This window comes from Notolepis coatsorum (genome assembly GCF_963971535.1).
Source record: "Notolepis coatsorum genome assembly, chromosome: 9".
Classification (NCBI taxonomy): Eukaryota; Metazoa; Chordata; class Actinopteri; order Aulopiformes; family Paralepididae; genus Notolepis; species Notolepis coatsorum.
Window position 1 is genome coordinate 115,619,281 of NC_140173.1, and position 15,839 is coordinate 115,635,119.

At 40.9% G+C, this 15,839-nt stretch overlaps 1 protein-coding gene across 1 annotated transcript; it reads right to left on the bottom strand.

The window, feature by feature from the left end:
- Positions 1 to 1,967: 1,967 nt before the first annotated feature.
- Positions 1,968 to 14,386, bottom strand: chchd1 (coiled-coil-helix-coiled-coil-helix domain containing 1). Its single transcript, XM_084321176.1, has 3 exons — positions 14,081 to 14,386; positions 2,739 to 2,857; positions 1,968 to 2,106 (listed from the first exon to the last, which is right to left on the bottom strand). The coding sequence occupies exons 1-3, from the start codon at positions 14,220 to 14,222 to the stop codon at positions 1,996 to 1,998; spliced, it is 372 nt and encodes a 123-aa protein (XP_084177302.1). The 5' UTR covers positions 14,223 to 14,386; the 3' UTR covers positions 1,968 to 1,995.
- Between the last annotated feature and the right edge of the window lie 1,453 nt (positions 14,387 to 15,839).

Genomic DNA, 15,839 nt, shown 5'->3' on the forward strand with positions numbered 1-15,839 from the left:
AGTGACATTTTTCCTAGATCCCATTGAAACAGCTGAGCATTTTCCGTGGTTATTCTAGTCCCCCACAAGGCATCAAAGAGGGTCAACAAAAGCGGAAAGGCTCTCAAGGCCCCGATACGATCTTCAAAGGGGGCTATAATGTTGCTTTGCATCTTTGGCTGATAATTATTTCTGGGGTGTCAGTCTCAAGTAAATATAGGCACATTTTTGTTGAGCCGGAGTTTGGATACTGGACGTGCCGAAGCAACAGAGTTTACGAGCGGGCGAAGGGGTCAGACATTGTAAACAGAGGGGAATATTTCCACATGACACCCATGGCAGAGTGGCGAAATGGGGAGGGTAATTTTTCTTTCAACACCATAACCTGCAATGGCCATCTATAGTTGAACATAATGTTGTGAACAAGTCATAAATACACTGCAGATGTACCGGTAAGGAGAACATGAGTAATGAAAGTGTATCTACTACCCCCCCCCCCCCTACAGTACACACACACACAAAACAAACAACTATAAAATAACAACAGGTACAAGAATGAAGACAATGCGACACAATGTTAAGAATAAGTGATTTTGTTTAGTCTGTATGTATGCATGTTTAAAGCTGCACAGGAAACATTTCTCCGTAGTCTAGATGTTTCAGAGGAAGTGATAAGCAGGGTGGGGAAATGGATGGTGGTTGGGGGGCAGGAAGGCAAAATTTAATGAGGGACGGCCACCCCAACAGACCGAACTGAAATACCACATTCTGACAATGGTGTGTGGAAATGCTGCAATGCCTTCCCGACAGACAAAACAGGAGTCCATCCACTTAAACTTTAAACATAATTCGCAGAATGTAAATATTGCCCTTTCCTACCCTACCCACTTAAAAAAAAATGTATGAACAATGTTAGAATTCTTATCATCTTATAGGTAGCACTATAGGGAGGAAAGGAAGTAGGAAAGCATATTCCAGACAGCATTTGAACCCCTCAGGTATCGGGAGTAATCTTGATATTTCCAATAATTGGATTACCGTGAACCACAATAGCTTTTTGCTTCCTGCCTATTGTATGTAATGCTATATGACCAATTGGCTGATAATACAATGGAACTACGCCATTATCCAACTATCTCAAATTACATAGACGTGATCCATTGGAAACTCACAGGGAGCGATTGAAGTGGTCACTGCTGACAGTAAACTCCCTGAGAGGGAGCCTGAAATAAAAGAACAATAATTCCAACCAATTCCACTAATGCCATTTATTTTACAATCAGCGACCAGGCTGGTGTGTTAAATTGGATTGTGCTGTGGAGTGATTTTTAAGCAGTCTCCTCTTTACTTACTTTTTTTTTTTACTGTATGAAGCACCTTCTCAGGGGCTCATACAGAACCAAGCATTTCACTGTAATGTACATGTACTTTATATGTGACAAATAAAAGCAAACTTGAGCTTGAGTAGATTCAGGGCACTGGGATACATCATGTTTCAAACCATAATAAATACAAAAACAGAAGACATTTTATGGGCATCATAAAAAGCAATTTAATAATTATCGTCCTGCAAGCCATATGAAATGACTCTACAAAACGAAGCTGACATGGAACCTTGGTTTGTGACAGAAGCATCCTTTTGTGCTTGCAAATGAACCATTTTTTATTTATTGTTATTCTTTCAAATGGTGCATGATTCATATAATTAACTATTAAACAATATACTTAATCTAACAGAGCAATCTGAGGAAGTGCAACTGTAGTCCAGTAAACGCAGGGAATTCACTTCTTTGATAGATCAGAGTTGGCATGACTGCTGGGAGAGGTTGTGTCTGGGTTGAAGGGGCGTTTCCTCTTAGTTTTGTTAACGGAAGACCCTTGACCAGAAAGACCTCAGGTGACCAGTCTTAACCCTGTCCGTAAAAGAGCTCCTCCCATTCTCCTCTTTTAAAAGTCTCTCTCCCACACAACATTACAAGTCCAGGTACCCTGTACTCAAGGAGAGAGGGGAGGTTCCTAGATTTCAGTGCGTAGGTTTGGGAATCTCTTCAACAGTGTTGTGGCTTGTTTGGGGTTCATGCGTCCTTCTTCAGGACCAGTCTGTTGTGATTTGCGTTTCATAGCTGCCTAGGAGGAAAGACAAAAAAAACATATAATAATAATAATACCTACAAGTTCATTTACATGTAATGGATTTCTATACTTTGTTCAGAAAAGGACATCTTAGCTAAATATATTGACCCGACTCCTTGTAGAAGCTATGTACAAATTAGAACACCTCCAAAAAATTATTAGCCTGATTCCTGGCCTGCCATGTTAAAAGCAGAACATCTCTGCTGAGAGGAGAAAGGAAACTAGCCGACAAAGAAGATGACCTCAGCGGACATGCTAGCCACAGCAAACACTGGAGAGAAGCCAAAAGCAGGAAAGAAAAGCAAAACAGGAGGGAAAGCCTCTGCATTCTGCAGGGAACTGTGGCAAGAAGAGTGAGCGAGCGAGAGATGGAGAGAACGAGAGAGAAATAATAAGAGTGAGAGAGTTTTTGTTATGACTCCTCCCTGGCCAGGAAACGACACTTGGAAATTATGTTTGCTGGCCGGGCCTAATTACCCTTTCCCTGCTCTGTAGCAGAAATGGTTTAACAGAGAGCAGAACAGAGCTGTGCTAGTTTAAAACAGCAGGGATTTGGAGGGAGGGAGTGTAAGGCGTGCAATAAGCCTGAAGCAAGGATGTCCTGTGAGCGGGTAGAGGGAACATACCTGGGCCTTCTCCACACACGTGTAGAAAGACTGCATTTCTGTGGAGCACAGTGCATTGACAAATTCGCTCTGCTTCCAGCAGGCCATCAGAGTGGTCATCTCACCAACACAGGTGGCCGCTGTGGACAAGTAGAGTGGATGTGTTTGTGTGTTTCTCACTCACTCAATGAATCAACTGATATGTTATATAGTAGGGCCGGGTGTCGCCACCGAGTAAGTACCGATTGGATTTTTTATTCACAACGTCCCGATTTGATATAGATTAAATTAGGCTTGACGGCGCTGGCTTCAGGGGGCCAGTCAGTGCATGCCATCATTGTCAAAAGATGTCATTTGGTTAAGTAGTTCAGCAGAAACTCATCTGCATAGCAGGAAGCATGCTAGAAATAATGGACCTCATTCTCGTGTGTACGAACATGTTCGTAAGTATCTTTGTAACTATCTTGGTAAAAAGTTCGTACTAACAAATTTACGAAAATACTCCTCCGGATTCCTGAATGTGTGAAACGGTCTTCGTAGGTGGCCAAAATCATCACAGCTGGGTTCCGATGAATGAAAAACGTCACTCATTCTTAAACTGGAAGAGTGTTCTCATACATCTTCATTTGCTAAATGAAAGCAATTTGCAACTGAATTTTAATTAGATTAGATAAAAATGTGTTGTCATCATACATACAGCAAGTACAATACACTTTTCAAGTTCGTAAATCCTATGAACTAATTTACAAAATGAAGCCGTTCGAAAATGCCAAAGAAGTTCATAAATCGAGTTACGAAGGAATTTCTTGGTAACTTTCTCGAATGTCCGTCCGAGAATGAGGACCAATGTTCAGTGAAAATCTTCACATATCCACTGCAAAAAGCATAGACTAAAAGCAGGTGGAGGCACAGAGTCACTTGTAAGATTAACTTCTACTTAAATAACTGGTAATATGCAAGGTGATATTATATCGATACACAGCAAGTATGAGATATCTCATTTTCTGCAATAAAAATGATTGGAGTGAGGTGAACAGACAGAAAACATTGGGTCTCATTCACCAACATTGCCAAAAGATTTCTCTTAGGGCAACAATCTTGGAACCGACTAAGACAAAATCGCCGACATGTACACCCGGATTCACCAACGCTTGGAGAAGCGGTCTTAAGTGGCCAAAATGATCCCAGCTGGGATGCCAACAATGAGGAATGTCACTCATTGACAAACATGAACGCGCATTCCCGTTTAGTTCATTTGCACACAGACACGCCTCTGGCAGCTCCTTATAAAGCGAGCCAACATACCCGTGTCAAAATGAAATCGCAAAAAGTATGACATCAAGAGTTAGACACACCTGTCCAGCTCATTATAATGCAACTGATGATGCAGCCGTGTGGAAATGGTGGCCGATATAGGTAGCGGAAGCGCTTTGCGACCGATCAAAATGAGATTAGATTAATGTATTGTCATCATATATATACAGCTCGTGGCCACCTGCAGCAGTGCTCGCACACACACACACACACACACACACACACGAAGTACTGTAGTCTACGTGCGTAATGAATGAACGCAGTATAGGCTTATATTATTTAGGGATGCCCCGATCACGTTTTTTTTTACCACCGATACACTACCGATACCGATCGCTTTTGTTATACTGTAAAAACTGGGATTTGGGTTAATTAATATTTATTAAATAATTATTAGTAACCTATACATAATAAAAAAGACTGCTGTTTGAAATCGAATTGAGCTGAATTCAATTAATCTGAACCATTTTCATATGTATTATATCTGTATTATCTGCGAGACAGCGCCAACACACAAGTCGAAATTCTCCGCTCTCTCTAATGCAAGCAACGTTTCTGCAGCATGTCCGACTGGAGCCACTGTCTGTGTGCGACTCTGCTTTGGTCCAATCACATTCCCCCACCCACAGTCTCCGAATCAGAGGCAGAGTAGGGCGGGTCTTCACGGCAATCCTGGTCGTCTCTCCCTACTCACCTGGGGCAGTGTAGCGCATAATGTTTATATATATCTATGGTGTAGCGGGGCTCCGTCGTCTCGAGTCTACCACACTTAGGGCTTGTGTCCACCAGGGACGTTTTATGAGTTGTCAGCTCCTTTCTGTCATTCATTTCTATGCTGGAGAAGCGACAGGCGCGTTCCTCTTCCCAGCGCCGCGCCTCGCGTTTTATGAGCTCTCTGCGGCAGCGTTTTTGGTCGGAGTGCTTCCAGCTCATAAAGTTGAAACTAGTTAAACTTTTGGAAAGGAGCGCGCTCATCAATGTAACTCATCGAGAAAGGGGCGGAGCCACGGCTGGCGCGAGCCTCAGAAAAACGCTCTGAGGTTTTTTTTTTTTTTAAGCGGTCCGCCTTGAAAAAAAGGCTTTTAGTGGACACATAGCCTTAGTAAGTAACTTACTCTCATGCTCGCTCGCACACGCGCTCACACATACACTCTCATTCCAATTCCACTGAGAGTTGTTTGTTATGTTTTTTTTGCATCGATCGGTTTTCACAATTGGCGAGTAGGAAGCATTATCGGAATTCCCCAATCTCATATTTATATTGATTATCGGCCGATACCGATCGGGGCATCCCTAATATTATTTTAATGACTTGTTTTATTAGGAGATCAGATACTGCGCTGCCCTAGTAGTACAGTCCACCAGTCCGCTCATGGTACGCCCGACTCTGGCGGCCTTAATATGTGTACTGTACTTACTGTAGGTTTTAATATAGTATCTACTAAATCCTAATGAAACAAGTAATTAGAATAATATAAGCCTACTGTTCATTCATTAGACAGGTAGGCTATACAGTGTGCATGTGTGTGGCACAACAAGACTTATGGAATATTAATGCAGTCTATTCCACTATAGATATATCCACGCGATTAGCTTTAGTTCTTATTTATTCATCCACTGTCATTTGCAGTGTTGGTGTAGTAGGCTACATAGTGTATTTCAATATCTGTTTTATTGATTAATGATATATTTGAAAGAATGCAGGTTATAGATATATAAAAGGACAAATATCTGTCCCATTGTACCAATCAATGGGATATATTGCATGTTGGCTATAAGCTGCATTCTTTAAAATGTATAATTAATCAATAAAACAGATATTTAACAAATAAGAAATACAAATGCCACAGAAGGCATTAAATAATTATTATTTTCAATCATTTCACAATAATTGCATAATTGTGTTTCAATATCTGAGTAATTAAGTAATTATACATTTGTCCACAATAGTTAATCCAGCTGCCCTGTGATCAGATGAATCCATATTATTTATTTTCTGACATCAAATGCGTAATTTTTTTTTTATTTTTTATTTTTTTAAATCGTACAAATATTGTCATATTTATTTAAATTATGATCAATTAATTCCAAGGAGGCATGTAGAGTTGACATGAAGGAATCACTATGATTCCTCCCAAATAAAGCCCTTAAGAACACGGAGCACAACAGTCTGTCAAGTTAAGACTGCTCTTCAGTGCTCCTAAATCCTGCTCTTAATCAGGGCCGAATCCAAGACAAGGGACGGTTGGTGAATCCCAAAATCGGCCCGAAAAGGTCTTAAATGGCCCTAAGAGCAATTTTTTTGTCTTAAGTCCGTTGGTGAATGAGACCCATTATCTTATTAGATAAAAAAAGTATATATTTTTATTGCAGATGTTGACAAAGTTCTCCATTGGGGATATAATCTGCAGTTGAAAAAAGGTAATAATACATTGCAATTTTACAATATTGTGACTCTAGCACCATGACAAATTATAGTATTGTGGGGCCTGCAGTGATTCCCACCCCTACTGGTAAGTCAAATAGGCTTATATGAACCAATATGCTGCATTTTAAGACTATGGTAGTAAATAGGCATCAAACCGGATATCATTAGTTTCAGTTATATGAAACTACACAGATGCTAAAATAATACAGAGTGAAACATTTTAATTGTGTTCATTGTGCAAGAGAGGAAAGAAGCCCAGACGGCTCATTCAAAGTCCTCCCCTTCATTTCAACAAGTCATTAAAAACATAGTCAGTCACAATGCAACATCAAATATCAATCATGTATAGAAAAAAAAATAAAAAATAAAAAAGTAATACATACTGGTCATACAAAATTCTAGTTAGATACAAGATTTTTTTTAATGTGTTTTTTAATGTGTTTTGAAAGTTGTTAACGGCTTCAGAGTTGCGACTTCAAAGTGGTATTCAACTAATCCCAGAGATGAGGTCATCTAAATTTGATGAAAAAAGGATGAATTGGAAGTGCGACAATAAGGTAAATTAAATCATTACTTTTCAATGAAAAGAGATGTCGACAAAATTTGTTAGCACCTATGTTGATGACAAAATAGCAGTAAAAGTTAAAATATTGCAACTTGTGCTATATTAAGTGCTAATCCTCTGCCAGACTTTCCAACCGGATGGCGAGCCTGTCAAAATTGGGTTGTTAGTACAAAAGAGCCTATTGTGACAAATTATTTGCAGGAATAGTTTTATGATCATCACCGACAACTGAATAAGTGTTAAGGACAGCAAATTCCCCATCTTTTAATTTAGAAAATACAACTCAAACTATCGTCCGATACCAGGTGACACTTTTAAATCGCCATAGCAATTAGAGCTATGTTTCTTATACTATGGGTTGGGAACTTGGGAGTGGGAATCCCAAGATGGGATCTGTTTATTGTGGGTCTCTACAAGGGTTGTAGCAGAATGTTGTAATGGTCATGTGACTGTCTTTATTATGATTTGACAGAATAGGCTGCTCTCACTTGCACCATTCTGGGTTCCCAACTAAAATAAAGTGAATGCTTACTACAAAACATTCACGACTCATGACCACAGTTATAAACTGCTTGTGATATCAAGTGTAATAATGATGAACAGCAGCACAAACACAGATTTAATTAGACAGACTGCAATTCGAAACTGGCCCCTGTAAATGAGGGCTGAACGATTAATCGATTTTAAATGGAAATCATGATTTGGAATGATGCAATTAGCTAATCGCAAAAAAACAAAATCGCAATTTTTTCTTTTTTTATTGAACCAGGAAGTCCCATTGAGATACAAGATCGGTTTGGGAGAGGGAGGTAAGGGGTTTTAGATTGTGTGTTGTGAAGTTTAGACTTCAGAGAGGGAGAGTAAAGTATAGAAAAAAAGGTACCGTTGGGTACCGGTAGATTCCCAGGTAAAAAGAAATATTTTCAGGCTCGGTGTCCCGAAAAGACCCACCGCGTAGACCAGATGCAAGCCGCATTTTACAATAAACCTCTGTGGGGCTGCTTTAAAAAAAATTATCGCAAATTTAATAGCAATCGCAATATCTGTCCGAAAAATCGCAATTAGATTATTTCCCAAAATCGTGCAGCCCTACTGTAAATGTCTAAACCCAACCCCCTCCAATGTACAGTTCCCCCCCCCCGCCTACCCAACCACCTCCAATGTACAGTTTCCCACCCCACCTACCCAACCCCACCTACCCAACCTCCTCCAATGAACAGAAAGAAGCATTTTGTATAAAAGTATTCTGTACTTCTGTATGACAACTAATAAAGAAACTTGTACAGTTTATTCCCCCTCAAATGTATATACTCTCTTTTTAGACTGCTTTTGTACACATAAACAGTACTGTATATTTGTAGATCTGGTATGTCATAAATGTCTAGATGCAACAGTATTGTCTACCTGTATGTTATGTATGTCATATATGTTATGATGAATTGAAAATGGGGGACCCTGATGTAAACAAGACGAAAGTTTTGATTGATTGAACATTTTATTAACAGATTGCAGAATGGGTACAATACAGTACAGCTCAATACACACAATTGTTAAAGGAAAACTCCAACATTTTGGGAAATTACTATTAGCTTATTTGTCATCTACCCTGGAGTTAGACAAGAAGATGCATACCCTTTTCTTCTCTGTGCATGTAGTAGGAGTAGGAAGACGTTTGGAACTAGGCTAATGGAGGAACCTACTTCCAGTGACTGACGCTAAGCTAGGCTAACGGTGCGCGTCTTCCTACTCCTACTGCATGCACAGAGAAGAAAAAGGGTATGTATCTTCTTGTCTAACTCCAGGGTAGATGCCAAATAAGCTAATTTACCAAAATGTTGGAGTTTTCCTTTAAGGGGATGCAGACCAGAGAAAGACTTTAGTCTCGTTTACATCAGGGTCCCCCATTTTCAGCGAGGGGGGGGGTAACTGTACATTGGATTATCGACGAAACCTTACTTGATCCCAAGAAGAGGGTCTTGTGTATTATTGGGTTGTTATTGTATTAAATAGTACATTTATTGTACATTGGAGGGGGTTGCGTTAGGACATTTAGGTCCAGTTTCGAATTGCAGTCTCTCGTAGGTGCTCTTTGAGAGTGGTTTTGAAAGTGGGTAGTGATTCACATTCCTTTACAGCTGTGGGTAGGGCGTTTCACATTGATGTGGGATAATTGCGAAACGTGTTTAGTCCCTTGTTTGAGCCGAATCTGGGTTTAACATGATTTGTGGAGCTCCCTCTGGTGTTGTGGTCGTGGTATTCACTGACCTTTGGGAAGTATTTTGACATGTACATGGGTACCTTAGTCGTGTAGTGGATCTTGTAGACCAGGCCCATTGCAAGTTGCTGTACTCTGTCGTCTACTAAGCCATTCTAGGTTGTCAAAGTGGGCAGGGGTGAGGTGGGTTCTAGGAGTAAGGTCAAGCAGCACTAGGGATGCCCCCCGGACCCCGGTTTTAAACGGGAACCGGTACTATATTAGAAAATACCGGAGTATTTATAAGCTCTGACGTCCTCGGTACTGCTATCGATACTCTAGAGAAATTATTATTATTATTATTATTATTATTTAAAAGTTGCGAACGATCCTCTCTCTGTCTCTGCACGAGAAGCGAGCTGCAGCCAGCGAGTCAATTATTACACACACTCCTCGCGAGTCGCTCGCTAGTGCTACACATAGACATCCGGGTACTACATACGGGTACTCCTTAATGAAAGTTCTACGCCCGACGCCTTTTGCTTTTTCCAAATCCAACAGTGCAAAAATGCTTCCGCATTCGTCACCGGAGATACCGTAGTGGCGTGCGGTAATGCGCCTTTCATTTTCCTTCACGCAGCGCCCAGCGGCGGCGTGCTCGCTCAGGTGCGTGCGTGCGCCGGCGTGCTCGCGAGGTTCTCGCGCATGCGCATGAGATCCCGCCTTAACAATATATATAAGTCACCGCCCCAAATTCAGTATCCAGAAATAGCTCAATTGGCAAGACGCCATGGCTGTGGATCCTACAGCTAGTTGCTGTTGAGTTCGAATCCCGTCAAATATATTTTTTTTAACGTGATTTTTTTTTAACGTGTATTCTTTCGCCGGTTAAGGTTAGGCATGGTTAAGGTTAAGGTTAGGCATTGTTTCGGAGTTGGTTAAGGTTAGAACGGTTAAGTTTAGGCACTGTTAAGGAGCTGGTTAAGGTTAGAGTTTGTCAAAGAGAATGGCAATATTCTTTCTATGGTTAAGGTTAGGCATGGTTAAGGTTAAGGTTAAGGTTAGGCATTGTTTCGGAGTTGGTTAAGGTTAGAACGGTTAAGTTTAGGCGCTGTTAAGGAGCTGGTTAAGGTTAGAGTTTGTCAAAGAGAATGGCAATAGACAGCCTATTTCCGCGCGACAGCTCCCAAAGCGGGCCTGAAAAGAAAGGCGCTTTACCGTAGTGGCGTGCGGTGACGAATGCTTCCGCATTTTTGCACTGTTGGATTGGGAAAAAGCCACACGCGTCCCCGACGCCCCGTGCTATAGCGCGCTGCACACAGACAGCAGCTCTGCATGCACTGAGTCGTGATCATGGCGGATAGAGCGAAGCGTTCTAAAGTATGGATATACTTTACAAGGGTCAATGCCGACAATGCACGTTGCCACAAGTGCAACAAATCTTTTGCCAGTAAGGGTGGCAATACGAGCAAATCAATTTATCAAAACATCTGTTGGCAAAACATGATATTAGTGTGCAGAAATGCGCGTATTCGACTGCCTTGCGCGCAGTGTTCCATCTGCATCCACTGCAGCCGTAAGCCAAGATACGGAGTTGCCTAGGCTAATAACGAATTATTACAAATAGGCTAATAAACAAAACAATTGTTTAGCTACAAATACTACAATCTAAACTTTTTATAGATCGTCAAGCTGAGGCGTCAGCCACTATGTCCCAGCCCAGTGAGCCCAGGGCCACCACACATCCTCCCTCTACCTCCCTCCACCACCCAAAGTCCTTTCTCCCTAACAGCTAGAGGAAGGATGACAGAGGATAGGGTGAACGAGTGTCACAGTTCTGTTAGCCTTTTGCATTTGTTGTTTATTATAAAAAGTCTATAATTCAGAGTCAGACACATTTAAAACATTGTTGCTGCTGTTGCTGAAGAAATTATATTAATTTATTATATTTATTTATAAAGTTATATAAAAGAACATTGCTGCTGCTGTTGCTGAAGAAATTATATTTATTTATAATACTTATTTATAAAGTTGTATTTATAAATAATAAAGCAATGTTGATTCTGTTCTTAATTAATTGTCTTTTTTTCTTGCAAAAAAATAACCAAAAAGAACCGATAAGAGTATCGATGAATGAATGAATGAATGAAAACTTTATTTAACAGATTGCAGAATGGGTACAATACAGTACGGCTCAATACATACAATTGTTAAGGGGATGCAGACCTGAGAAAGACGTTTGTCTTGTTTCCATCAGGGTCCCCCATTTTCAATTCATATAGACATATATGACATACATGACATACAGATAGTCAGTACTGCTACATCTATACATTTATGACATACCAGATTTGCAAATACAGTACTGTTTGTGATACAGAAGGAGTCAAGAAAAGGGAGTATATACATTTGACGTAGAAACTGTACATTGGAGGAGGTTGGGTGGGGGGGGTTGGGTACATTGGGATATTGACAACCATACTGGGTAATTTACATTGGAGGTGGTTGGGGGGGGGGGGGGGGGCCGGGGGGCACACTGTATAAACAAGTAACACTGTACATTGAGGGGGGGGGGGGAGGAGACACTGTACAAACGAACACAATTGTACATTGAACTATTGACAAAACCATACTAGGTAAATGACTGTACATTGGAGGGGGTTGGGTTAGGATATTTACAGGGGCCAGTGTTGAATTGCAGTCTCCCGTAGGTGTCCCTTGAGAGAGGTTTTGAAAGTGGGTAGTGATCCACATTCCTTTACAGCTTTGGGTAGGGCGTTCCACATTGATGTGGCATAATTGCGAAACGTGTTTAGTCCCTTATTTGAGCCGAATCTGGGTTTAACATGATTTGTGGAGCTCCCTCTGGTGTTGTGATCGTGGTATTCACTGACCTTTGGGAAGTATTTTGACATGTACATGGGTACCTTGGTCGTGTAGTGTATCTTGTAGACCAGGCCCATTGCAAGTTGTTGTACTCTGTCGTCTACTCTAAGCCATCCTAGGTTGTCAAAGTGGGCAGGGGTGAGGTGGGTTCTAGGAGTAAGGTCAAGCAGTAGTCTGACCAGTTTGTTTTGTGATGTTTGTAATTTAGTTTTTAGCGCCTTTGAGGTGCTTTGGTACCATGAGGTGCAAGGATAGTCGTAGTACCCTTGAATGAGTGCTCTTGCCAGAATCTTCAGGGTATTCTTGTTTACCAGAGAGGAGATTCGGTACAAGAATCGAGTTCGTTGGTTGACTTTTTTTTTTATTACATTGGATGCCATTTTGTCACAGGAAAGATTTGCCTCTAGGATGGAACCTAAGTATGTAATTTCATCTTTCCTTGTGACAATATTGTCACCCACTGTAACTGAGAAGCCGTCGGTCTTGCTGAGTTTGTTATTTGAACCGAAGAGAATGGACTCTGTTTTACCCAGGTGTAATGATAGTTTGTTATCAGCGAGCCAGGTGCAGATTTTGCCTAGTTCAGTCTTTCTCTGGTCTGCATCCCCTTAACAATTGTGTGTATTGAGCTGTACTGTATTGTACCCATTCTGCAATCTGTTAATAAAGTTTTCAATCAATCAATCATTCGTTAACATTAACATAACATTACATTAGGGAAATGTAATGGACCCCTGCCCTATTACGTCACGGACGCTGTCAGAATAGACGGCCCAACATCAGACCCATGAACACTTCTGCCCTTTTCCTAATTCCATAATTCTAAGATTCAATTCAAGCGAATTCGGCAGAACACCGGGAATTATTATTGGAATGTTTTGGGTGGGAAATGGTAGAATACACTATACGACCGGGGTACCCATGTACATGTCAAAATACTTCCCAAAGGTCAGTGAATACCACAACCACTACACCAGAGGAAGCTCAACAAATCGTGTTAAACCCAGATTCGGCTCAAACAAGGGACTAAACACGTTTCGCAATTATGCCACAACAATGTGGAACGCCCTACCCAAAGCTGTAAAGGAATGTGAATCCCTACCCACATTCAAAACCGCTCTTAAAGAGCACCTACGGGAGGCTGCAATTCGAAACTGGCCACCGTAAATGCCCAAAACCCCCACCACCTCCTAATAGACAGTCTCCTCCCCACCGCATGTATATATTCCCTCCCCACCGTATGTATATTTCTCTCCCACCCACCCACCCACCCCCTCCTAATGTACAGTCCCCTCCCCATCATATGTATATACTCTGTCAGGATCTAGGGGTAACAGTACTGTATATTTGAATACCGTTTATGTCACAAATGTATCAGTACTAAATACCTATATGTCCCTATGCCATAAATGTCATGTATGTTGTGTATGTGATTGATTGATTGATTGAAAACTTTATTAACAGATTGCAGAATGGGTACAATACAGTACAGCTCAATACACACAATTGTTAAGGGGATGCAGACCAGAGAAAGACTTTCGTCTTGTTTACATCAGGGTCCCCCATTTTCAATTCATCAGGACATATATGACATACATGACATACAGATAGTCAGTACTGCTACATCTATACATTTATGACATACCAGATTTGCAAATACAGTACTGTTTGTGATACAGAAGGAGTCAGGAAAAGGGAGTATATACATTTGAGTCATATGTCATAAATGTCTATATGAATTGAAAATGGGGGACCCTGATGGAAACAAGACAAACGTCTTTCTCAGGTCTGCATCCCCTTAACAATTGTATGTATTGAGCCGTACTGTATTGTACCCATTCTGCAATCTGTTAAATAAAGTTTTCATTCATTCTTTCAGAAGTTGGCGATTCGGGGATCTGGATCCAGGTTACAACATAATATGAATATTATGAACACTGTTATTCATAGACATTATTATGATACGATAAGCTTACCTCCTGATTTGATTTTGCGATTGCCGACTTCATCTTTCAGGGACAGTGGCCTGTTGGGTTTCAAAACAGGTTTTTTCCCTTGTTTGCTCAACATCCGACTGACCTTCTGGTGAAAGGCTGCGGTACCGCCTTGCATCGCCATTTCCACCGCTTACGCGCACAAATATGAACAAAAACACAGACGAGATATAATATAGCACACTTCTACCCCTGACTATTCTGTTGCAAAAATATGACCAGAAACAACTGCACTTGTAGATGAACGTCAGAAGATTCCCTCAGTGAGCTTCAATGCGCGGCGCCATCTTTGTGCCGTAAAATGCTGCTGAGTCGTAAAACCCACGTTTACAACAATTATGTAACGTAAAGCGCTAGTGTTGTAGTTTTGTAGGCATATTTGCTGTATTTTGCAGTTGTAAATGTTTGTTTAAATTCGTAGCTTTACAGTGTACAGATCAAACTATTCAAGAATGTATATAACAACAACAACATTAAGGCACAATAGATAGGTACCTAAATAAGCAAGAACCATGCTGTCTTGATATTGTATTATTCCCATGGAATGGAATGACATTTTTTAATTATATTTTTGTATCTATCCTAAAGTAGGATGACCCTGTGCCATTGCATGCAGTTTTAACGGAAAGCCAATGTATCAAATTGAAGGAAAGCGCTGACTACAGTTTCCAATGGAAAAAGGTATTACACCACCATGCAGGTAAGGGTATGTTGGTGCTTGGCCGATGGCAACATGACATTCAGCGAGAATGTAGGACAAGTCACAACATCGGCTCATCTCAGAGCAGGGGCCGCTGCAAATGGTAAATGGTAAATGTCTGCTTTTTTATATAGCAAACACAATTTGTTAATCACATTTTACCCATTCACTCACACATTCACACACCGACGGCGGAGGCAACCATGCAAGGTGCCAATCTGCTCATCGGGAGCAATTACGGGTTGAGTGTCTTGCTCAAGGACACATCGACACGCTGCCTGGAGCGGGAATCGAACCGGGAACCTTCGGATTGCCAGAGACTGCTCTACCTCCCAAGCAAAGTCAGCCGATATGAATGTTGGCACCTTGTCAAGTGAACCCACCTCTCACCTCACTTTCACCTCACTCTTCACTTTCACAAGTTAACACAGTGCCAATTCAAACATGCAGGTACAATAATAACACTTCACTTGATTGACAAGAAGCTGACTCAGTTCAGTATAATTCAATAGCCAGGTAGACTTCTCAAGCCTGTGCATGCAAAAATGACTATAGCATTGAGAATTCTGTGTAGACCAGGCATTCTCAAAGTGTGGCTCTTGGAAACATTTCTGGCGGCCTGTGGAGAGTTGATAAGGTGTGAATTTTGCTATGTTTTTTGTGAGTTTTTCCTTACCTTCGTGTGGGGTATGTCTGGGAGTGTTGCATTTATTAGCATTTATTTATTTTACAGTTTTTTGTTTCGTTCTTGATTTATTGTGATGTTACTTCTTGACTTGTTTAAAGAAGACGTGTCCCCATGCGGACATTAACGTGTGTTGTCAGGCCTTACAAATAAATTTGATTTGATTTGATTTGAATGCATGTATTATATTTGGTAGAGTTTCAATACAGTTTTGAACAAAACTAACATTACACTTTGCTTTTAAGAAGGTTAAAACTGTGTCCCCCTGGGCTAAGCTGTCAATTTAGGAATGTACAACTCCTATTCGTGAGACAGATTACATCATCATTGCATGATGTTAGCTAGTAATTTCAGGG